Genomic DNA, 24633 nt, shown 5'->3' with positions numbered 1-24633 from the left:
AATTCTGCTCCCTGCTGCCCCCCTCAACTTTCATTTCCTGCATCTTGGCGGCAGAGACCTCTGCTTGCTGCTGTATGTGCCCCTTCTAAAGCTCGACCTTAGAATCATTTTAACAATAGCCAGAGGGCAGCCAGGCCAGCCAACCCTGTCCACTGCTAAAGGCCACCCATGAAGGCACCTGCCCCCTCCTCAGGGAGGCTTCTTGGTTTGGGGTGACCCTCCAGTCTTGATTGGGGACAAGCATCTCAGCTGGCTCTGCTGAAACAACTCACTTGTTATCATCTGCCAACTTCCCCTGGCTGGCAAAGGCGACCACAGCCTTCCTGTTTCATTTTGTCTTTTGTACAAATAAATGTGTTTTTCCTCCTCTCTCCTTTGCTGTACTATAAATCGGGATCTGAATTTCACCTCCCAAGCTAACCCTGCAAGGGAAAGATGAGGTGTGACCTGTCACTCTTCCTGGGATTGTTTACCTGGCATTAAGGCCTGAGCTGCAAACCAAGCACATCTGGGGACAGAAGGGTTCTATTTTTCTCCTGAAGGTGACTTGGGAAGGTGGCTTAGGAAAAGATTCCTCTTGCCACCCCAAATGCTTCATTGCCTTCACGCTGAGTTTCAAAAATAAGAAATGATCTTTTCAATATGCATCCAGTGTAGCTGCTTTGCCAACCTATTATCACTCTGGATTATTAAAAGAAACACAATGCCTTGCTCCTGCCCAGAGTGAAATGGGCAGCCATTAGTCTGTGGCCCGAAATGAATCTCATTTGAAATGCAGATTTATTTTTGCTTAATCACTTAGCAGCTATTCAATATTTGGGTATATATTCATCAGGGTTGATATAAAGCTTCAGATCATTCAAAATCAATGGCATCTGCATGTTTAATTCCCTCCAAGAAGATTATCAAAAATATGCACCCCTATTAATTCTGCTGCAATCAGCCGCAGAGCGCAGCGCTGTGCACCTCCTTTTCTCTTCTTGCTGCCTCCGTGCCCGTCCAGGTCCCCATCAGCCCTCCTCTGCACTCTTGCTCAGCTTCCCAAGTAGCTGTAAGCCCCAAAATGCCTCCTGCTTCCTGTCATCTCTAATCTAGTTTTTAGAATGATCTTCGAACACAAAACTGATCTACTCCCTCTCCAACTCAGCACCTTTTAATAGCTTTCTGTGCTACCAAATAAACTGCAAATCTCTCGAGGCCCCAGCAGAGCTCTGCACCACCTGCCAGTCCTCCCCTCCTTCTCTAGCCTCATCACTCAGTCCACTCTGCTTCTGTTCTATGGCTATGCCAGTCTTCCTGAGATTGTCCTCCTTCCTATCTCTGAGAGCGTCTCCTGACCTAGGCTTCTATGGCATTTCCTCTACAAGGCCCTCCTAGACCTAGGTGAAGCTCAGGCTCCATGATATCCACTCACATGGCATGTGGCTCTTTCTCACCCTGTACCTCGGTTGTACATCCCTATTCTGGGGCCTCTGGTGAGGCCTTGGGGAAGTTTAAAGCCTCAATTATGACCTGTGAAAAACAGCTTCTCAGAAATAACTTTCCTGGTGAGAAGGAACAATTCTTAGGCTCATTCAGTGACCTGGATAATCTGAGAGGGTATAGACCTGCTCTCTGTATCTCCAGATACAGTTGTATCCTGGGTACCTACCACAACCTACTACATGGAAGATAATTAATAAACATTGCCTGGCTTCACAGGACTTTGCTGGAATTAAGCAGCTACTCTTTTACCATAAATGTGAAACTCTGGTATCTCTGATTACTCCAGGAGCCACTGGGATCGAAGATCGGCTACAGGAGGGTGTTCCAGACACCATTGCTGCTCTACGCGAGGCTGGGATCCAGCTCTGGGTCTTGACAGGAGATAAGCAGGAGACGGCAGTCAATATCGCCTATTCCTGCAGACTCCTGAGTCAAACGGACACCGTTTATGCCATTAATACAGAGAGTCAGGTGAGGCCATCGTGGACAACCAAATGTCCAGGTACAGAGCCACCTGGCCAACAGGAGATAGACTCGTGGGTGGGGTTCAGGCAACATCAAAAGCATCCCTACCACTAAAATGTCACTGAATTCTAGAGTTCAGGAGACCCTGGAAATTACCCAACCAAGTATTCCCCACCTCATCCCCGCATCCAATTGACTGGTCTCTTTTTATATTACTTCTAATACTATGTATTAGAAAGTTTTACCTCTCCCAGATTCCACCCTTGGGCCAGTCTCTCCATCTTGCAGATGACAAAACCAAAGACCAACCAGGGCTCAGGCTCTCACCTAGGGTTGACCCTGCCAGCTTCTAGGAGATCAGACTAATTCCAGAACACTGCTGTCACGCTGGGCTAATGCTACTCACCTCCTGCCACTCTGGGTACTTGCAGGCCCTCGCTGGTTACTCTTATTCTTAGGATTAGCTCCTCCGTTGGAAAAGCTCCAACCAAATCGAAATTATTCTGAACTTAGAATTTCCACACCAGTTTGCGTGTCACGTAGGTCTGCCTAGAAGCAGACATCTCAGGACAACGCAGAAGACAGTGAGTGTGTTTTGAGAAAATGAGAGAGATGAAAAAAAGCAGCAAATATACTAAAACAGTGATTTTCAACCAGAACAGGTTGTGGGTGTCAAGGAATAAGATTTGGGACGGTGCCATGACACATCTGAAGTCGTACTCCAAGCTCTCTTGGAATTCCGTATTTAGAAGGCAAAAGTCTATTTTTCACAATGCAATGTACAGAAAGAACATTTCCACCACCTTCTCGGCTGAGTGGCAGGAGGTGGGCACTGAGATGTGTGTGTCCAACAGAGAATGCATTGAGAGGGGACACTGACAAGAAAAGCACTATACTGTAAATGTGGGGGGCAGTGGGCAGCCAGAGCCCTAGGGCATCCTACAAGGAAGGGACGGAGAAGAGGGAGCAGGCAGGGAAACAGAAAGATCCAGAAGGGGACCCAGAGGGAACACTGAAATCTCACTCTTCTTCAGTTCTGCCTGAGGCTAACTGAGACCCAGAATAGAAATCTGAGAATGTTTATATTTATAGTTTTTATTCCACAAAGAAACCATACACACATCTATTTTAAAGTGTATATTATTAAAAATGCCCGAGGTCCATTCGATGAATTGAAAAAGTCATTTACTTTCCTATCAAGTACAGATTATGTTATAATTAAGTTTCAGTGCGATTTTGAAATGAAAGTAATCTCAGGAAAAGCTTTGGCTTGAATTCTGAGTTTAGGAAAAATGATCATCTGTAGCTTGCTGGAGAGCGTGACGCCCGCGTTAGTGTCGGGGCTGGCCTGCCCTGCTCATGGTGGAAACGCGCTCGGGCCCTGCAGGGAGCCTCTTCCTCTAGGACTTCTGCAACAAGGGCCTCAGCAAACTGTGCCCCTGCGGGCTGGCACCTCGGGTGGCTGAAGGGCGGTGGGCGGATCCTGTGCACAGCACAACACGGTCCTGGAGGAGGCAAAAGGCATCTGTTGCAGAGAAGCTGAGGTCCCCAGAGAGCAGCGAGTGACACTCTTGGGTCCTGTCAGCTTAGTCACTGAATCTCTGATTTACTCACTGTTGATCCTTCAGAGCTGCGCAGGAACCTCCAAGATGGAGGCCTGAGCGCTCATCCTGCCTCCACCCCGCAGCCCGCTAAACCTATGAGATTAGTCTTTCTCCTTCCCTTGCCTGGGAACAAACGAAATGTATAGAAGTATGTTAAGCTGGAAACTGGAAATGCATTCTTAGATTTATTTAAACCCCAGTGTAGTGTAATTAAATATTCAGAGGATATTTTCTCAGAGGCTTTAATTTGCCTAATTCACTAAAAATTGATTTAGGGCTGCTGTCTCTTTCCTGTGTAACGAAAGCGATAGGCATAAGCAAGTTATAGAACCAGTTCTCATCTATAAAATGAAGGAATTACTAACTCGTCACTGGAAATATTGATATGTGAAGCACTTTTAAAAGGGATGATAACAACTACTATTATTACTGTACATTGGAACTAAATGGCCAAAAATTATTTTTCTTGAACTTCATGCTCCTCATCTGTAAAGCAGAGATTAAAAATATTTACCTCAGAAGGGACTGAGAGGATTAAACAAGATCCAAGCAAAGGGGCCGGGGAGTTAGCTCAGTAGAATAAGTGCTTGCCTGGCAAGCACAAGGGCCTGAGTTCAATCCCTGGTTCCGGAAAAAAAAAAAAAAATCCAAGCAAAAAAGTACTTACTTAGCCCATACCTATGTTAGTTATCTATTGCTTCAAAACAAATGACCCCGAAACTCAGCAATTGAAACAGACTCTTCTGATCCTGTGGGGTGGAGCTCCAGGACTGCATTATCTGGCTGTCTGGGGTTTGTGGACTCTATTGAGGTTGCAGTAGAGTTTTCAGGGCTGTGGGTTCACCCAAAGGTTGAACTGCATAGGTGCCTCAGGGGTAGGAAGGAGGCCTGCATACAAGCTCACCTACATAAGTATTAACAGGCCTCTGATTCTCTTTACAATGTGCCACCTAGTTTCCACCCAAGGTGAGCCATTCTGAGAGAAAACAAGAAAGAGTATCATAGGAGCAGCAGCAGTCTTTTTATAACCTAATACAGGAAGTAATATAGGAAGGTTACTTCACCACTTAAGGGAAGTCTCTTCATGAGACGGGAACCACTAAGGCTAGCCCACACACCCCTCTGTTCAAGATTGCATGAAGACATGAGTTACAGTCAGTGGACGCCTCTGGGCGTCACCTCACAGACTGCCTCCTGCCAGTTGCCAACATACACTAAATGCTCAGTAACTATTGTAATTAATATAACTATTGTAATTAATACTTAGAAAAAATTTTAAACAAGTAAATTCAGAGATTTCATTTTGAATTTGACTCCTTCAATGCCTCGCTACAGTCATACATGGGAGAAATTTATATAATTGGTACCAACTCCAACCTCCAGCAAAATTATTTTGTTCTCTTTCCCATATAAGAGCCTCTGATATAATCCTCCTGAAACCACTTTCTCCTGACTGTCCAGGTGATTCATATAACCTACAACCTCCAAATCTCAACTCAGCATCTCCCAAGGGAAGACTCAAGATTTAATGAACTATGACTGTTATTTGCTCCAGAAGAAACTATTTCAGATATTCTAGATCAGTGTTCTCTAAACTTATCACTTAAAAACCCCCTTCAGAGGCTAGGGAGATAGCTCAGCAGTGTAAGCACCTGCCTGGCAAGCACAAGGACCCAAGTTTGATCCCTGGTACCACATGCCAACCCCAGAACTGGGCACGTCATGCCGACCCCTGAAACCAGGCATGGTGGTGCATGCCTGTAATCCCAACACTGGGGAGGCTGAGGCAGGAGGATCACTACAGGTCTGAGCTGCATAGCGAGACCTTGTACCAAGTGAGTAAGTATGCTGAATATTTTTTAAGTTTTATTTATTTATTTATGCAGTACTGGGGATTGAACTCAGGACCCTGTGCTTGCCAGGCAGGTGCTTATTCTATTGAGCTATCTCTCTGGCCCAGTGTCCAATATGCTGAATTTTTTTAAGGTTTATTTATGCACCAAATGAATAAGTAAATGATTTTTTTTAAAAAAACCACCTTCACAGATTTTGCCAAAATCCACATGACCTCTACTAGTACTTAATGATTTCATTGAAATTGAGTAATCTGAATAATACTTTTAGAATAAACTTTAATATTTCTTTTTTCTTTTTTATTTTGGTGGAACCTGGGATTGAACTCAGACCCCTGTGCTTGCCAGGGAAGCACTTATTCTACTGAGCCATCTCCCCAGACCCTAAACTTTAATATTTCAATAAAACAAGGCTATCACTCCTTGCTAGGGATAAAAGGACACTGTAAAATGAAGACTGTACAAAATATATTTAAGATATTTTTGTGAATTTTATTCTTTTTCATTAGTGCATATTTGTCATGCATAATGAATACACATATCCCAGGGAGTTGATACGTGTACATATCATATTTTAATCCTTTTTACTTCTGCTTCCTTCTCCCAGAGATCCCTTAAATCACCTTTCCAGCTGCAAGCCTATCGCTGTTTCCCATTATCTTTTATTTTGCTCTTTACGTTATTTATGCTTTGAGCATCTCAAGTACAAGAAACCACATCCTATTTAACCTTCTGTGTCTGATTTATTTCACAGCAATATGGCCTCAAGGTAATGCAATTAAGATTGATAACATTTTTTTCTTCCAAAACTTCCTTAACCTTTATTCAAAAGTGAAGTTCACAGAAATTAGGGAAATATAAAGAATATAATTAGAATTGTCAAAAGTAATGGGGAAAGACTGATAGAAATAGTGTGCTATGTTTCAAGGTAAAAAATAGGAAAATGTCATTAACAAGATTTTTCAATGAGTAAGACTCTCACACTCATGTTCAGTTCAAATCAATGTGATCTATGTATGTGGCAATTCTTAGGCCCCTCCATGGAGAAGAGCAAGGGATACTCGCAGGGCAAATGTATCTTGGTAATTAGAAACTCCCAACTCAAGGAGTAATGATTCTGACTCCCCTGATCCATTTAAATGACTTGGGTGAGTTGCTGAAGAGCTCCTTATTTCAATTTCCCCATCTCTAAAATTAAGATGGGTAATATCCACAGGACTATTCTAAGGAACAAAGGGGAACTGAAATGGCCTGGGAGAAACACCAAGCCACTTTGCCAGCATGAAATACTGTCATTACTTACCATTGCCTTAGCATTGTTTATTATCTTATAACAACCTTGTATCAGCCCCCATCTTGCTGAGCTATTTCCACTTCTATTCCCAAGCAGCATCTCCTATTATGGTCACTGATTGGCTCTAAATTAATATTGCTTTGATGCTGTTTCAAATACTGGAGAGAAACTGGAGAACAATTTCTGAGTATTTGCTATGGTACTAGTTTTATAGCTGTCTTCCTAAATAATCAAGTGTGGCTCTTAACACACATTTCCAAGGTTGTTTCCTCTTACTATATTATTTTACCCTGTACAGGAAACCTGTGAATCCATCCTCAACTGTGCATTGGAAGAAGTAAAGCAATTCCACCAGCTCCAGAAGCCAGACCACAAACTTTTTGGATTCCGCCTGCCTTCCAAAGCACCACCTACCGCCTCAGGAGCTGCGGTCCCAGATGCTGGATTGGTCATAGATGGGAAGACGTTGAATGTCATTTTCCAGGGCCAGCTGGAGAAGAAGTTCCTGGAGCTGACACAGCACTGCCGGTCTGTCCTGTGTTGCCGCTCTACACCACTCCAGAAGAGTATGGTCGTCAAGCTGGTGCGAGACAAGCTGGGCATGATGACCCTCTCCATAGGTACCCACCACACTGAGAAATGGGAGGCAACCTGGCAGGGATGATCTGACCACAGTCTTGGATCCAGGTGGGGGGAGGTCTGGTATCAAGACCAAGACTTTCATGGTCTCAGAAAGTCCAAAATAACAAGACAATGCAGGAACTAGGAGAGGGAGCAGAGGGTAGCTGTGGAGAGAGCAAATCAAAGGGCTTGGAGCTAGCGGGTCAGCTGAGAAAATCAGGACTTGGAGTCAAGGCCAGGCTGTTGAATTCAGAACATACATGTACCTCAGGAAATGTCATCTGAGAACACACACTCAGCCATCTCAGTTCCCAGGCTCAGGTCCTTTCCCCTCCGTACTCTGTGCACAGCAGTATCTCAGGTATTTATGAATTTAATACTCTCCTGAGTATAGCAGGTTGGTAAAGAGATTCATTTTAGTTGGGATTGGCTTTTATTTTGTATGCTTATTCCTAAATACAAGACCAGCATCAAGCATATCCCCAATAAATGCTGGTTGGTTGATTTAAAGTGGCTTAGAAGGAAGTAAATTTTAATGATGTTGAAACACAAAAATAAAAACTACTCACTTAACACCTTCCAGAAACAACCAAACATGGGTACGTACCTTTGTCTCCCGCCACCTCCCTTGTCTCGCACTTTCCTCGCCCTGACATTTGCCCCTCGGTTCCAGCCAAATGGAGCTGCTCTGCATTCTGCACAGACCCTGTTCCCTCTCACTGACAGCTCTCTGCAGAGGCTGTTCCCTCTGTAAAGCAACCAGCTGCAGCTCACTCTTTTCTGGTAGGATTCCTCTAACAACCACTACTCAAAGGTCCAAGTACCAGCACACCTTCTGTGAGGGCCACCTCAGTAAGCCACGAGCTCTGATAGCTGGAAAATTCACTCTGTTTTAGTCACTGTCTGGCCACATGGGAGCACACACTAAGCACATAGTAAGTACAGCAGTTTCCCCCTTTATCTTTTTTTCATCTTTTATAGTTTCAGTTACTTAGAGCCAACTGAGGTCCAAACATAGTACAAGGAAAATTCTAGAAATACTTTGAACATTTTTAATATTTTATTATAGTATTTTATAATTTACTATACTTTATTAGTATTTATTACTGTTCATCTGGTGGCACCTAATTCATAAACCCTACCATCCATATGTATAGACATATAGGAAAAAAACAAAGTTTCAGACTTCCAGGATCCCAGCAGACGCCTCCTCAGGCAAATATGGGTCACGCTATTGAGTCCACTTAGTGACATTTATGCAGATGGTGCACTTACGCAGCCTCTTTTCTTTCTACACAGGCATGGAAAGAGATTTCTTTGCTAGCATTGCAAATGAGATCTACTAGACATTGTGCTCTCCCCTTCTCCCTCTCTCTCCCTGCTTCACCTAACCATCAAGTAAAATCAATGCAGAATTTTAAAAGCAGGGGAGTAGAACATTGCAGGAAGCAGAGCTTTACCACTTGCCTTCTGCTTTTGTACTCTGTATTCTCCCTGCAATAATTCAGGCACACATAAGGCAGTATATCCCAGGCCTGATTCTGGGAGGTCAGAAACTGGCTTCACTCCCATAGCAACAGAGATAAAGTCGGCCATGCGAGAAATAGCCGGGCTCCACACCTCTGCCTCTCCTGGCTGTGTCAACAGAAGAGGTTGAAGGTTGATTTGTTCTGCCATGGGAAGGGTTAAAATTATGCACTGCTATGCCATCAAGAAAAAAAAAATCGTTGTTAAAATGAAGTTAACCTACAGTGACAACTTTTCTGGTTTCATGTTTTAATTGGCATAATTGTGCATATTTATGAGATATAGTAACCAAAATTTTAATATTCTGCTGTCAAATAATTAGAGAATCATAGTCTCTCTCCTGCAATTCTATATGCCCTATGATGAGAAATATAAACTTAATTGCAGTTTATTCTGAGAAGCTACTAGGAAAAAAGAGGTGAAGACGACAGGCAGCGTGGTGTACATCATGCCTTCGAAAGGCACAGCCGACTGCAGGCTTTTCTGGGTGCTAAAGATGGTTTCTATATTTTTATCTTTATAGTCTCTTTTCTTTTGCACTCTTTAATTGGTTATGCATATTAATTAATGGATTTTATTTGGGCAAATTCATACAAGCACATAACATACTTTGATCATTTAGTTCTTATATTTTTAATGCAAGTCTTATAAAAGGTTATTTACTTTCCAACCAGAAATATTGTCTGATTTTGCTTCTTGACTCACACAACCTAAAATATTTACTAGCTGACCCTTTGAGTTTAGTTTGCTGAACTCTGTTTTTAAAAATAAAGCTATGGGAAGAACTCCCAGGTTTAAAACACATAAAACTCAATACTATCTTTTCTAAAAACATCTTTCCTAATATCTGATATCCCTCTTTGACAGAAAAAAATAAAGTGTTTAATGATGTGTCATCCTGGAGGAGAAAAAGAAGATAAAGCACTAGGAAGAATAAGGCTTCTAGAGAATTCCTCACTCTACAGAGCTATGTGTAGACCTACATATGATTACTCGGATTTAATTAAAAGTAAATGAAAATTTACCAGCCACATTACAGTAGCCACATGTGGCCAGCAGTTTCTGTGGTGGACCGTACAGATCTAGAATATTCCCACCACAGCAGGTCAAGTGCCAGTCCCGGTGCAGAGGAAGGCCGTGTCTGTGAGCGTGGGCGCCTGTGCATGTATCTGGCCACGGCGTACCTCCATCTCCTGACACAACGCAGTTCTTGGAATGGTAATGCCATGTCAGAAAATACACCTCAGCAACAACCACAGCAGAAAGCTAATCTAAAAATTTTCAGTATTTAGAAACAAAACTGAACACCTTGGGCAACATTCATCATCTCTGAGGAGTTGGCTTCCGAATGTTCTTGTTGTTCTAACATAGTCAGTAGTCGAGTTAGAACGAGTTACAGAAGCACGCTGGTGCTGGCATCAGAAAAAGCTGAGTTCTAATTCTTCTGTATCCCTCCTCTACCTGGATTACCCTTGCTAAGTCTCTAAGTTGCTCACGTTGCTCAACGGTGAAGCCCGTAGTAACCTTTTGCACAGATCTTTGTTAAACTGTGAAGGACTCACTGCCCATGTGGCCCTCTTTCTCACCATTGTATCTCCAATACATAATATTGTGACCAGCAAAAAGGTTGTTGCTAGCATTTTCAATTGATGTATCAATTACAAACAGTGAAAAAATATTTTTATTATTTTTAAGAAAATAACAAGTTTTGTACCAGTAAACACCATCTGTAATTTTAAACTGTTTAAAAAAGAGAAGCATATCAGGATATACTTTGTCCTGTGTAAATATGAATTAAACTCCTGATCAAAAAAGATATTAATAATTATTTGTTCAACGATAAAAGATAGGGCTTCATGGCTTTCTATGGACTCTTTGGAGAAACACTAAAAAGCACAGTGTTCAAATGGGAACACTATACAGCCCTCTCATTGTCACTGAGAAATAGAGCCAGGAACAAAGACACCTCATAGCCTCTTTCTCTTTCAGGTGATGGAGCAAATGACGTAAGCATGATTCAAGCTGCCGATATTGGAATTGGGATCTCTGGACAGGAAGGCATGCAGGTACTGTGCTTGTCTACTATTCATTTGTCCCTACTTGCCTTCATCCTTATTTCTCCCCTACCCTCCTTTAATCTCCTCACTAGAGATTTAAGGAACAACCCACGGAGCTGGAGAACTATCAACTTAAAAGTCACAGGTCTTTCACACCTCAACATGACCTCTGACATTACACTCCTATTGCCAGACATTAAAACTCAGAGGGAGACCAAAGAATTTTTGTTTTTTATAGAAGGACAATGAAACCTACATCCTAAAGCTGAGCAGTACCTTAAATGTAAGCCTTCCTTGATTCCTCATACTTCTCTATGTCTTCAACCCAAATCCAAAGTGGCAGTGCCTTCTGTATGCATTGACAGACAGAAGGATATTTAAAGACATTGTTCAGTTCTCACTGTAGTCTTGATGGCCAGATTAACCCATCAGTTGCTTAGTCCTCTTTCGTGGTGTATCTAATTTACTCAAAATGCCACTTGGAATGAGCATACTAACTTGAGTTGCTGTCCTTTCCCACTAAAACAGATCCTATTTTGTGATTTGGAAGCATTAACAATTGTATTCCCACCACTAGGCAGACATTTGGCATTGCCTAAATGTGTTGGTAAGCATGAAAGAACATTGATCAAGTAGCCACAAAATAGTTCCAAATTACCCTTTAGGTATCTACCTTATGCCAGCTGTTAGATACTTGACATTTATTACCTCATCAGCTTTTAATAATCACAATTAGGGATTGTTGTTCTGTTCTTTTCAGGTTTTTGTAGAAAGCCAATGAAATCTACATTCTAAAGCTAAACAGTACCCTAAATGGAGGCTCAGGGAGTTGAAGGAACCTAACCAAGGTTCATACCAAGATTGATAACCAGGGATGTTCAACCTTAATATTCTTACGAGTACTCTAGACATTATCTTATTATGACCATTCCTGATGAAAGAAGCTACATGTCAACTCCCTTTAAAGGATGAACTCTCCAGCCCCCAGCCCCCTCTGTGCATGTCTCTCATGGCCTGCCCCAGGAGACGATGAAGGGTACGCCAAGGTTGGAGAATTATTTGAATGAAAGTTCCTACTTGCTGATTAACTATCACAGTCCTAAAATGGAACCTGACACATAGTGGGCCAAAACAAATACTTTAGGAGTAAATGGGTGGGAGATAATGGGCCAGCCTCGACCTCGGCCCATTCTGGTCTCCCGTTCTTGGATTCCAGTGAGGTTTAGATTTCCCAGAAGAGAGGGTGGGGTGTCTGAATTCAAGGGAACTCTCAGACCCTGTTGCCCATGGAGGCAGAAGAAAGCATCGTCCTTCATGCTGTTGGTGGCTTTGGGTAGAAACAGAGGCCTCTGCTCTCCCCTCTCAGGCCGTCATGTCCAGCGACTTTGCCATCTCCCGCTTCAAACACCTCAAGAAGCTGCTGCTCGTGCATGGCCACTGGTGTTACTCGCGCCTGGCCAGGATGGTGGTGTACTTCTTCTACAAGAATGTGGTGAGTGGGGCCAGGGAGAAAGCTCAACAGCATAAGTGCTTGCCGGTCAAGTGCCAGGTCCTGAGTTTGATCCCCAGTGCTGTAAGGAAAAAAAAAGCCGTGGTGAGTGACCCTGCTTGCCAGAGCCAGATCTTCATAAGGCAGTCAACAGTGTACCTCAGAGTAAAGGGTAATTCAGGCTGACCTGAATTTTGGACCTTAAAATTATTCCATACTATCTCTATGACTTTGGGCAAGACTATTCATGTCTCTGGACCATAACAGCCTCTTTGAAAGTTTTTGTAAAAATTGGCAACACCACACAGAAAGCACCTGGCACAAAGGTGACAACACGAATGGTTTTGAGTATGGACTCTGCCATTGGCATACTGGGTTCCGATGCAGGTGCTTTAATGTGGTAATGTCCCCAGACCTCAGTTTCATTAGCTGTAAAACGCACAAGCAATAATGCCTTTCTCCTATACATGCTATCAGTCAGTTTTGAATCATTGCATGAGAATACCTAATGTGACTTCTCAGGAGGAATAGTTTTGTTACCTCACTGTTGGAGATTTCAGTCCACAGTTGGTTGGTCCATTGCAGTTGGACCTGTACAGAGGCCAACATCACAGCGGGGAGCAAGGCACAGAGGAAGCACCTGCCCATCGCAACAGGAAACAAGAGAGAGAATGGGCCAGAGTCTGGGTGTCTACTTTAGGAGCATACTCCAGGTGCCCTGCCTACCTCCTTCTACGCCTCATTTCCAAATGGTTGCATTGGCTGGCAACTGAACAGCAACAATGGGCCTGTGTGGGCCCCCTAACTTACCCTAGTTATAGTATTCACTATGAAGCTTAAATGTGAGTTTGCATATAAAATAATTGTCATGTAGTAATAACTCTGTAAGATTACCCATTACTTTTCATTAGCATTGTTGCTGTCATTACTCCTTACAGCTAAATTTCATAAAGGAGATTTTTCAGTTGCAGGGAAGGATTTGAACTCTCACCTGAGCACTGTAATAAGTTGGTCTATCTCCAGATAGAGCTATCCCAGGACACTCTGCCTTGCAAGAGTAAAGGTCGCTCCCACAATGTGAGCCTGGAGCCCCTAGGCTCAATCACTGGATACCTCCAGGCTTCTTACAGGAGCTCCTGGGAGCATGACTGATCTGCCCACAAAAAGTCCTGCGAGGGTGGATCATGTGGGATATGATGTCTTCTGACTCTAACATGCTGGGAGACATTGGAAAAGGCACCTAATTTAACTGGACCTGAGTTTCCTTAGTAATAATGCAGAGAGTATATGGCTCCTGCTGTCCCTAGAAGTGTTATTATGAGGCTTAAGAGTCAGCTCCCTGGAAAGCTCACAGCACTATGCAAGCAATGTTGTAAAGACAGTGGTGTGTCTCCTAAAAATTATACTGTCTGGTTTCTGTCCTGTTTTCTGGTCTAAGACAAGCCCACACTGTGATAGTCAAGCTGCCAGAGGTCCTAAAAGTCTGAGATTAACAGTGGGTATAGGGAAGAGTCTGAACATCACCATACCACAGGAAGGAACAAAACCCTCATTTTTTATTACCTAACTCAAAGACCTGTGAATAATCCCCAGGAGTTCCCAAATAGAATTAACTCCTCTTTGCATAAGGAAATGGGGACAATTTAGGCCAGGGTGAATTTGCCGAGGAACAGCTACGAAATTGTGGCTTTTTTGCTCTGGGCCCCTTCTGACAGTCCTCCCTGTAGGCTGAGCACTCCGGTGCCAAGCTCAGTACATATGTAAATAAAGAGCAGAGCAAAAATAATGTGAATTCGATCCACTAGATAGTAGTAGTATCTAAGCAAGTCTATGCAAACAAGTTGCTCCATTTGAGTTAAAACTCATTCTGAGCATGTGAGGCTATTTATTTAGAATTCAAAATGCCCATTTAATTTTTTTTTGAAACCAAAGGAATCGTTCTTTCGAATAAGCACAGCCTCTTCCCTGTGTTAAATTTGTGAAATAGAAAAGGAAATGTTTCCAACCAGCCGTGCTTTCAAAGTTTAAATGATATTTATTTCTAGCCTGATTCCATGCTCAAAATTGTGATACTAATGCCGCATTATCTTCCCACTGCAATTAGAAGGTGGAGAACTATGACTCCCACATCCGAAACCAATTTTCAGAGGGGATTAAAACCCTCCCTGCTCTGAAATGTGAGCAATGAATTAATTATTGCATGGAAGCTTCTTGGGAGAAAGCAAGCAGCCCATCTCAGCGATGCTGCCGTGGGCTTTCACGGGCTCCCTGGGGCATGCGGAGATTTCAGCAGGCTCAATCCCACCAGGGCCGGGAGGAAACAGACAGTCTACAGTGGTGAAACTTCAAGGGGCTGTGTAGAGCCAGAGAACATAGATTTACCCCAGCTGTCAAATAAGTACTGAATGTCTTCTGTGTGGTGGGAGCCATGGTGGGCCGCAGGGACAGACTGGAGATGGAGCCAACAGCAACCCCAGGGGCTCAGAACATGTTTCTTCAATCACCAGACCAGGGATGTTTGCTATTTTGCAGGTGATAGGTGTCTAGAAGAATCTCACTGTGTAAGCTAAAGGTAGGACCAAGTAAGGCTAGAGTATTTACAGCAAAAGAAGCTTGAAAATTCAGATGCTCGCTGTACCACTTTCAAGCTTTCAACTTGGGCAAAGAGAAAATAAATATTTCGGAGTCTTACCTGTAGACTAGGACTAATAATAGATAATACCATTACTGCTCTCAATATGTTCTATTAATATAGCATAAATATAATGCTATTAGCAAAAATAATTTGTTAGGACAATTATGTATATTGTACACCTATTAATCTACTACATAGTGGTATGTAATAATGTGGATCACTTATAGCACATATAGAATAATTACAATAATTATAATTGATGGTAGAACAAAGTATTGTGTTACTATTAATAATGATAATAATAGCCTCTTCAAAATAATTCCAGCCCAGCCATTAGGAGGTAAAAATTCTAGTTTGAACATAAAGCTACCCACTCATTTCTTGTAAGACCCTTCATGTCTCTGTGTCTCAGAACCAGAACATTTCAGCTCTGAGGGACTAATTCTAGGACCAGCTGCTGTGTGACCTTGGTCAGGTCACCCAACACTTCACAATACAGTAGGCATCATAGGGACCAAGCCTATGCCCAACAAAGAGCCTTGAAAAAAACACTAATAAGGCTAGGCATTGGGGTGCAGGCCTATAATCCCAGCACTCAGAAAGCTAAAGCAGGAGGATATCTTTGAGTTTGAGACCAGCCTGGGCTACCAAGTGAGCTTAAGGCCAGCCTGAACTACATAGTGAGCCCGTGACTCAAAAAGACAAACCCTTGGTGCTGGGGTGATGGCTCAGTAGAACAAGCACTTACCTGGCAAGCACAAGGGCCTGAGTTCAATCCCCGGTTCAGAAAAAAAAAAAAAAAAGACAAATCCTAATAAAGCAATGCTCAGGCAAAATATTTTCTTATGAATAATAAGGGAGCATGTGGGATGGTAGACCTTCTCATGAGATCAGTTCCCCACAGGCTTCCTGCTCACCTCACGGTTCAGGCCTCTGTCTGTGACATCACTTTACTTTATATTACCACACACGGCCATTCATGGGACATGGTCTATGCATTACTGTTCGTGTGACAGGTGACAAAGTGATGTTCAGAAAGGTTAAGAAGTTGTCCAGAGTCACACAATTAGGAAGTAACCGACCTGGGGATTTAAAACTTGTCCTCTTAACTAAAGCGCCTGCTTACACAGGCACAGGGACCGGGTTCGATCCCGGGCATGCTGTGCTGGCCCCATGCCCGGAGCATGCTGACATGGCCATTGAGACTGGGTGTGGTGGCGTGCGCCTGTAATCCCAGCACTTGGGAGGCTGAAAATAGGAGAATCACTACAAGCCCGATCTGTGTAGTGAGACTTTATAGACCCTGTACCAAAATACCTTAAAAAAAATACTTGTCCTTAGGACCCACACTTCACATGCTAACGGTGTCCCCTTGGGGCCTTGAAGAACACTAATAATTATAACCGAAGCATTAACAGCAGGAGCTGCTGCGGTAAGGATTAAAGATAGGCCTGCACTCCCCCCGTAGCACGTGCCTCACAGCCCTGCCTTCAGGACCGGCCGAGCCGTCCAAATAAAGAAATAAATAAAGATAGGCCTGCATGTTGGGAATGAGGAGGGGAGGCCCCGCGTGCGTGGGTGAGAGGTCGCAGCCCTCAGCAGCCGCCACTGACCAGCCGCAGTGCACAGCCCCTTCGCTCACACAGCCCTCTGCCTGTCTGCAGTGCTACGTCAACCTGCTCTTCTGGTACCAGTTCTTCTGCGGCTTCTCCGGCTCCACCATGATCGACTACTGGCAAATGATATTCTTCAATCTCTTCTTCACCTCTTTGCCTCCAATCATCTTCGGAATCCTCGATAAAGACGTCTCCGCAGAAACACTCCTGGCATTGCCCGAGCTGTACAAGAATGGCCAGAACTCGGAGGTAAAGGGTCCGGGCAGGCGGGAAGAGGCAGCCTCAGCTTGGCTCTGGCCACTCTCGCTTTTCTGGGTGTCAGAAGGAGAGCACTGGGCTGGAAGTTCAGAGCCCTGCCTTGGAGCATGTTCTGCCACCTCCCTCCCATGTGACTTTGAGTAACTCCTCTCCTAACTCCTGGCCTCTGTCTCAATTGCTGCTGAGGGTATTGGATCAGAGCAGTGAATACATTTTTTTTCTTCTAATCACTTTTAAATTATTTCACAGGAGGCCAGGGAGATAGCTGAGTAGAATAAGCACTTGCCAGGCAAGCACAGGGTCCTGAGTTCAATCCCTAGTACTGCAAAATCAATCAGTCACAGGTCAAGATATGACTGGCCTAGGTGAAAGGAGAAAAAGCATGCAGAAAGTTGCTGTATCTCTATTACAGTACATAAATTGAAACCACACAGTATAGTGTACTGGTCTTTTACAGCTGCTATGACAAAATGCTCATACCTGAGTCTGCAAAATGTAGAAAGAAAAGGAGTGCATTTAGCCCACTATTTTGGATGCTCAAGTGCAGGATCAGGCAACACCATCTACTTAGCCTTTGATTGCACCAGACCATCAAAATGGCACCACACGAGCAAGCACAACATGAGCAAGAGGGAGAGATCACAAGGTGTGATGGCTTGTGTCTAGGCCACCCCCACGCCCTCCTGCTCTCATAGGTGGGGCTTTTCAGAGGCAGCTGGGTCTAGGGTGTGTGATGCTGGGGTTAATGCTGCCATGCTAGGATTAAGGGTGCCCCACCCTGGGCATGGGCATAAGGAACAGAAACCAGGCTGCTGCCGTCACTTGCTGCTGCTGCTGCCTGATGCACCTGCTTGCTTGTTTGCAGCCTTCTGCCTTCCCTGCCATACCATGGACTGTTTTTCCTCTCCAGTGTCTCTCTGCCAAACTGTAAACAGAGACCGAGACCTCTACAAATTAATGTTGGGTACCAGGTGTTCTGTCTCAGCAGCACGAAAAGTGACTAAGACCCAGGGTGAGACAGAAAGCCAGAGCAATCCAGGCACAGGCCTGCTTTTTCATTTTTTTTAATTGTATTGATTTATTTGATACAGGGTCCCACGGTGCAGTTCAGACTCATAATGATCGTCCTGTCTCAACCTCCCCTAAGCATGTACCACCATGCCCAGCTTCAGTGGCTGGGACGGCATGCACAAGTTCTGGAGCCAGCATAGCATGTGGTACCAGGAATCGAACCCAGGTCCTTGTACTTGCCAGGCAGATACTTAGGCCGCTGATCTATCTCTCCAGCTCTAGGCCTGCTTTTTTATAGCAAATCACTCTCAGAGGAACTCAATCACCCTCTGAGGCCAGTATTAATCACATTCAAGATGGTAACTTCAGTGACCTAACCACCTGCCATTAGGTCACATTTCATAAAAGTATGATCATCTCTTCACATCACCACAGTGAGGACCAAGGCGCAAGAACTTGAAGCCTTGAGGGACACACACAAACCATGTCCAATCCATAGCGCCTAGTTTGGGAAGCCCTGACTCTAAAAGTTGGTTTGCTGATCACTGGTTAAGACACTCATAAATGAGGCTTCTACTTCACAATGGGGAAGGCACAACTTAGAAACTAAGCTCACATACAGTCTAGAATTTTTGTGTCACATAGAAGTCCTGGAAAGACATCAGATATCTTTTTAGAAAGACCAGAGAGGCCACCAGGCAGCCATGAGTGATCTGGAGAAGGCAGATGACAGGCATGGTAGGTGGTCAGAGCAGGCCAAGGACAGGTAAGGAGACAGGATGAGGGAGAGGGACCCTGTTTGCCTAGAAGGGAGCTCTAGGGAAAAGGGTTCAGAAACACCAGACAGTACAGTAGGTTGGCCTGGGACACAGGACAAAACTGCCTGTGGTTTCGGAGATGTGCTGATTTTTTATGGACAACCAAGAAAGAACTGAGCACAGTGCTGGACCCAAAGGCAGTAGGAGAAACCAACAGAACAGTCCAAGCAAGAGGACTGAGGCAGCCCAGATATATCCTAGGCACTTCTACCGTCTGCTTTCCCACGGACATCCTGGCTGTATACCATCCCCCATGAGCAGCTACCATGGTGGGAGGTCAGTGTAGTTAGAACAGGAACTGTAAGGGCTTCCTTTACCCCCAGGAAGGCAGAAAGTGTGAAGCAAAAAATGAAAAGGTTCGTCTCTATAGCCATTGAGCTGTCTCTGTGATGCTGTGGTCCTGGGGTGTGATTGATATCACTCAGAAACTTTTAAATCTCTCCATGTGCCAGGTTTGTAGTAATACAAGCCATAGAAGTAGTGTGTGATAATTAACAATGGAGCACTTGCCAGATTTCAAGGTTCAGTTGCGGTTGGTCTCCAACCCCAAGGAAATGAGCTTATCTACATTTAGGGGAAAAAGAAAGCAGTTTCCAAACAGCTTGGTAATTGGTACAAGGTCACATGATGAATGGCAGAGCTGAGACTAGCGCTGAAATCCGTCACTCCCGCTACCATGCCCCTTTCTATGTGGCTACCAGAAGCAGCACAAGTGAGGTATCATACAGCAGAAACACACAAGAAAGGTGCTGGTGAAGAACAGAGTTTGCTCGGGTGATGTTAATGGTGGGTGTGCTCTTCCCTGGCAGTGTTACAACCTATCGGCTTTCTGGATTTCCATGATGGACGCATCCTACCAGAGCCTCATCTGCTTCTTTATCCCTTACCTGGTAAGTCCCTTGGTCTCATTCTGGACACACAAGTCACAGCGCGTGACCTAGCCTGGCTGTACCCAACTGCAGACTACCAATGTCTTCTTGGACACTCCAGAGTAGACTCCAAACTGACGCCCACACTCGGCATCCCATACAGAGGGTTACTTTCTGGCAACTTTTGAAAAACCAGGAGCTGTTATTTCACTGGGTCATTTCTTCTTCCTAGCAAGACTCAAGATTGGACTCAGCCCTGCTCAGATGGGGAGATGGTGTGTGTCTAATTTTCTGGAAATTGTCTCTGCTCTTGACCTTTGTCTTATACCAATAGCTCATTTGCTGCTTCCTGCCTGATTATTGAAGATGTGTGAATTTATAGCCCCTGAATTGCACATACAGATTTGTGCTTCCAAGGTCAAAGCAGCAAGTTTTGATAAAAATGGTACTATATCATCTTAAATAAACAGCAATTACATGGCAGCAAATAATACCACCCATCTCAGTTTGGGTTCCAGTTTAAATCGTAAGGGTTTAGCAGGGACACCTCCGCTCTTCCTGGATAGGGGGCCAGGTTATTGGGCAGTTGCCCCCAGGTAAGCAATGACACTTAGCCAGGAGCTGAGCTCATATTATTTTACAACTAGCACCAAGAAAAGACTATGTTGGATCCCTGGGCCTGCTGAGCCAGCCCTGCCCCCAATTGCCGCTGAGATGGCAATTGAAACTGGGCATGGTGGTGCATGCCTGTAATCCCAGCTCTTGGGAGGCTGTAAACAGGCGGATCACTACAGATCTGATCTAGTAGTGAGACCCTGAACACCTTGTAGACCCTTCCCAAAAATACAAAAAAAAAAAGGAAAGAAAAAAAAGAGAGGACTATGGAAGACAAGCATCTTATGCCCTACTCAGATTTACTAGTTTTCAATTGGCCTCTGTAAGGTTTATCTTCTGCACCTACCAAATACTTAACAGATAGCATACAGCAGTACAAAGTTCTACAAACCTCTGCAAACCCACCAGGCTAATCTCCAGTTCTTCTTCCTGGACTGTACTTCCCTGTGTTCTCAAGCGACGAAGTTCCCTAACTCTCATCTCAGCTAATCTGTCTCCTGTGTTCGCAGGCTCCCACGTCTTCGTCTCCATGGTAACACTCACCACTTTAAGTTGTGCCACATCTGTTGTGCCTAGTACACTGCAAACCCACTGAAAGTGGACACAGAAGTAGCCTCCACACAGTGCCTGGTGGGTGCTCAGGAGAGCCTCTGTTCATTCATTCCATGAGAGCTTTACAACCCTCATCATGGCTTCTTCTGGCAAACATGCCCCTAAATAACTTAGTTCCATCCACTTCTCGTGTGTTCTGTGGATAGCAGCTGGACTCCCTTCTCCTTCCCCTCACTTGGTACCCACCTTCGGTGATGCTTTCTAATCACTGTATCAAAGCCTTACATTTCACAATTCCTGTTTGTTCCCCCTCTGCAGACCTACAAAGGCTCTGATATTGATGTCTTCACATTTGGAGCTCCAATCAACACCGCCTCCCTCACCACAATCCTCTTGCACCAGGCAATGGAAATGAAGACGTGGGTAAGTGTCTGAGACCCTTAAGCTTAAAAAGTAAGTTCCTATCTTTTGACAACATTAAGATTTTTGAGTTGGTTCTCTGTATTTTGAGCTACTCAGGAAATACATACTGAGCTCCCAGCGGTAGCCTACATGTAAAGGGGTGATTTGGATAAAAAAGACAAATCCCTGGCCATGATATTTGTATCCACCCAGGATGTCAAAACTGACATATATTAAACATGAGATGGTTCGTTGAAAAATTTTGATAACATTGACAAAATGTTCAGGAGTGTTACAGAGACAAAGAAAAATTGGGCTGAGCGTGGCTGGAGTTGTATAAAGAAGAATGTTTCATTCAATTTTAAGGTTAAAAATTAGAAAACTGCCTTCAGATCACAACATTCCAAGTATGTTTATGTATCACATTTCTACCTCTGAAAAGGCAACCCCAGCCTTCTCAATGAAGTTGAGAACCATAAAAGCAAAAAGCTTATGATAACCATAAAAGCAAAAAGCTTGAAATCATGCTTTATATATATTGTCTCATGTAACTTCACAGAGCCCTTTGTGTAAAGTATCTTTGTAGTCCATTTTACATATTTAGACATGTAAATATGTACATATTTACAACAAGATTAAGAAATTGGCCCTAAGCAGTTCAAAAGAAAAGCAGATTTTGAATGCTGGCAGCCTGGCTTTTGAGTATGTAACAATTTTGCTAGTAGAGGGAAGAGACAACTTTGAAGTGGTACATGGCAATCAGTACAGAACGATTCATTGCGAATCACATTGAAATGGCTCTTTCTGAAGGGTATGTATCAGACACTTCCTCTGTTATGAAATGGCACCGACCTCACCACTATCATAAGCAAAACCATACCCTCACCAGCTCGGCATTCACGGGTAAGAGCCACTGGAGGAACTTGTGGATCCAAGTTCCCCTTTTGAAAGCCCCTCATACTCTGCAGCATGCCAGTGACTGAGCAGAGCACGGAAACCACAACAGCAAGCAAGCTCAGACCACAGGCTTTCTGGGAGTCAGGACCAGACAGAGACCACACAGGCGGGCAGGCGGCTCCTGTGGCACAGAGTAGGTGAGAACCCCATGTACTATGAGATCCAACTTCTGCTCTCAGAAAAGCAAGCTAAAGAGCGGACAGTGATGAGCGGTTTGGCGTTTGCAGCTTTATCAGAAGTTTGCAGCTATACCAGATGAGCTGGAATACTAAGGGCCTTTAGAGCTCTTGAAAATGAAAGCTGCTCATTGAAACTAAAAGTCCATTTATGAGACTCTTCTGGGTCAGACACTGGGAAAAAGTAGGCTACCAAATTGGAAAGTAGTATTGGGAACTTGTCCAGAATATCATGCAATTCTGAAAAGGTAATTAAGAGAAATGGTGGCTGGAAGGAATGGCTCCATCACCCACAGAATAGGAGACGCAAGAGAAATATATAAGGGGAAAATAATAGGCAATTGACACAGTGATATTTGGCAATAAAAATAAATCTGGGGGGCCGGGGAGATGGCTCAGTAGAATAAGCACTTCCCTGGCAAGCGCAAGGGCCTGAGTTCAATCCCCAGTACTGCAAAAATTTTTTAAAAAGTCACTAGAAAACACTGGATTATCTTCAAAGGCTTACTCATGCATGGAAATATAACATTAAGCCCTATGAATATGTGCAAATCTTACATGTTAATAAAAAGGGAAAAATAAAATTTCTGATATGCAACGAGTTTTATCACCCATAACCCCCCCCCACTAAAACAAGGAATATATCTAAGAAAGAACATTTTTAAGAAAACTAGAATTCTAAGAAATGACATGAGGAGGAAAAGGAGGAAGAACTAGTCAAGAGGTAATTTTGTGAGCTTCCTCATCACACAAAGAAGGAAAATAGAGGGATACATTTTAAAGTATGTCCTCAACTTACCAACAAGCTCTGTTCCAGGAGAAGGTTTGCAAGTTGGTTTCATTCACAGTCCCACAGAGTCTCATACAGGACACCTGTGAATCTTACCCAGTACATCTGTGAAAGTTCACAACTCAAATGTTGGGAAGTCGGGGACTTACTATGTGCCTTTTTCCATAAAAGTTCCCATCAGTTTCTTACACACTTATTATGGTTAAATGCTAAAGGGCTGAGAAGCGGAAAACACACAAAGCTAGCAGTCTATTCTGCAGAGTGGAGGGATGGCGGAAAGGGCAGGTGACAATACAACATATGCTCCAAATGTCAGTATGCAAATATAAATGGATTCAATTCTCCTTTTAAAAACAAAAACTATCACATTACATATTTTTTCACCAGAAGAAACCGGCAAATTCATAATTACAGCATGAGATCATTTTACAGCTCCATCAGACTTACACAGATCAAATAGACAACAAAGTAGAATGGATGTATAGGTTCTCAATCAATTGTCATATTTGACCTAATATATAAAGCCCTACTCCAAACAAATAGCAAATATACAAAAATACCAAAGTTCAAAGCATACAAGGATTTGAAAGAAAAATCATAAGGACACTGTTCCCTGACAAAAAGATATTTGAATTAGAAACAAGTGATAAGCAAGTAACCAAACAAAACCTAACATACTCAGTAATTCCAAAATGTGCTTCTAAATGACTTCTGAGGTTGACAATAAATCAGGATGTAACTTATAACACAATTCCTGTTGAATTACTATAAAAATATGACAGATGCAAACTTGGAGTGCAGTTAAAGCTTCTCTTAAAAATGAAAAGGTAAGAAGATAAACAAGTTAAGAAGTCAAGGAACTTAAAAGATTCCTGTGTATACCTTAAAGAACATAAAAGAAACAAAGTGAGAAGAGGTGAAGGAATAGGGGTGAAAAAAAAATCAGTAAACCCAAAAATGAGCTCCTCAAAAGTCCAAAGAAGGGGACTGGGGAGATAACTCAGTAGAATAAATGCTGGCCTGGAAAGCATAAGGTCCTGAGTTCAATCCCCGGTACCACAAAAAAAAAAGAAAAAAAAAATCTTTAAAAAAGTCCAAAGAAGAGGGCCAGCCAAATAGCTCAGCGGATTAAAGTGCCTGCAAGCAGGTGCAGGGGCCGGGGGTTCCTGCCATGCCAGCCCCGCCCCTGGAGTGTGCTGAGGCGGCACTTGAGACTGGGTGTGGTGGCATGTGCCTGTAATCCCAGCTCTTGGGAGGTTGTAAACAGGCAGATCACTATGAGTCCAATGTAGTAATGACACCTGAACATGCTGTAGACCTTTCCCTAAAATACAAAAAAAGAAAAAAGAAAAGAAAAAAAAAGAAAAAAGAAAGAAGAAAAAAGAAAGAAAAAAAAGTCCAAAGAAGGTCCTGGAGAGATCGCTAAGTGGATTAAAGCACCTGCTTAGGCAGGCTTAGGCAAGAACAGGGACCATGGTTCAATCCCTGGCACCACATGTCGAGCCAGCCCTGCCCCCAGGGTAGGCTGAGCCAGTCAGA

At 43.6% G+C, this 24633-nt stretch overlaps 1 protein-coding gene across 3 annotated transcripts in view; it reads left to right on the top strand.

Moving 5' to 3' along the window:
- Atp10b (ATPase phospholipid transporting 10B (putative)) overlaps positions 1-24633 on the top strand; it is a 224934-nt gene that overhangs the window by 178478 nt on the left and 21823 nt on the right. For all 3 annotated transcript variants that reach the window (XM_004629405.2, XM_023713139.1, XM_023713140.1), the window contains 7 exons: positions 1772-1956; positions 7000-7321; positions 10839-10915; positions 12273-12398; positions 16695-16895; positions 19543-19623; positions 21088-21192. In XM_004629405.2, coding sequence (XP_004629462.1) covers positions 1772-1956; positions 7000-7321; positions 10839-10915; positions 12273-12398; positions 16695-16895; positions 19543-19623; positions 21088-21192 — 1097 coding nt within the window. The remainder of the gene's footprint in view (positions 1-1771; positions 1957-6999; positions 7322-10838; positions 10916-12272; positions 12399-16694; positions 16896-19542; positions 19624-21087; positions 21193-24633) is intronic.

Source organism: Octodon degus, unplaced genomic scaffold, assembly GCF_000260255.1.
Source record: "Octodon degus isolate 3935 unplaced genomic scaffold, OctDeg1.0 scaffold00029, whole genome shotgun sequence".
NCBI lineage: Eukaryota > Metazoa > Chordata > Mammalia > Rodentia > Octodontidae > Octodon > Octodon degus.
Note: the sequence above shows the minus strand (reverse complement) of the source record. Positions and strands in the feature narration are given on the sequence as shown.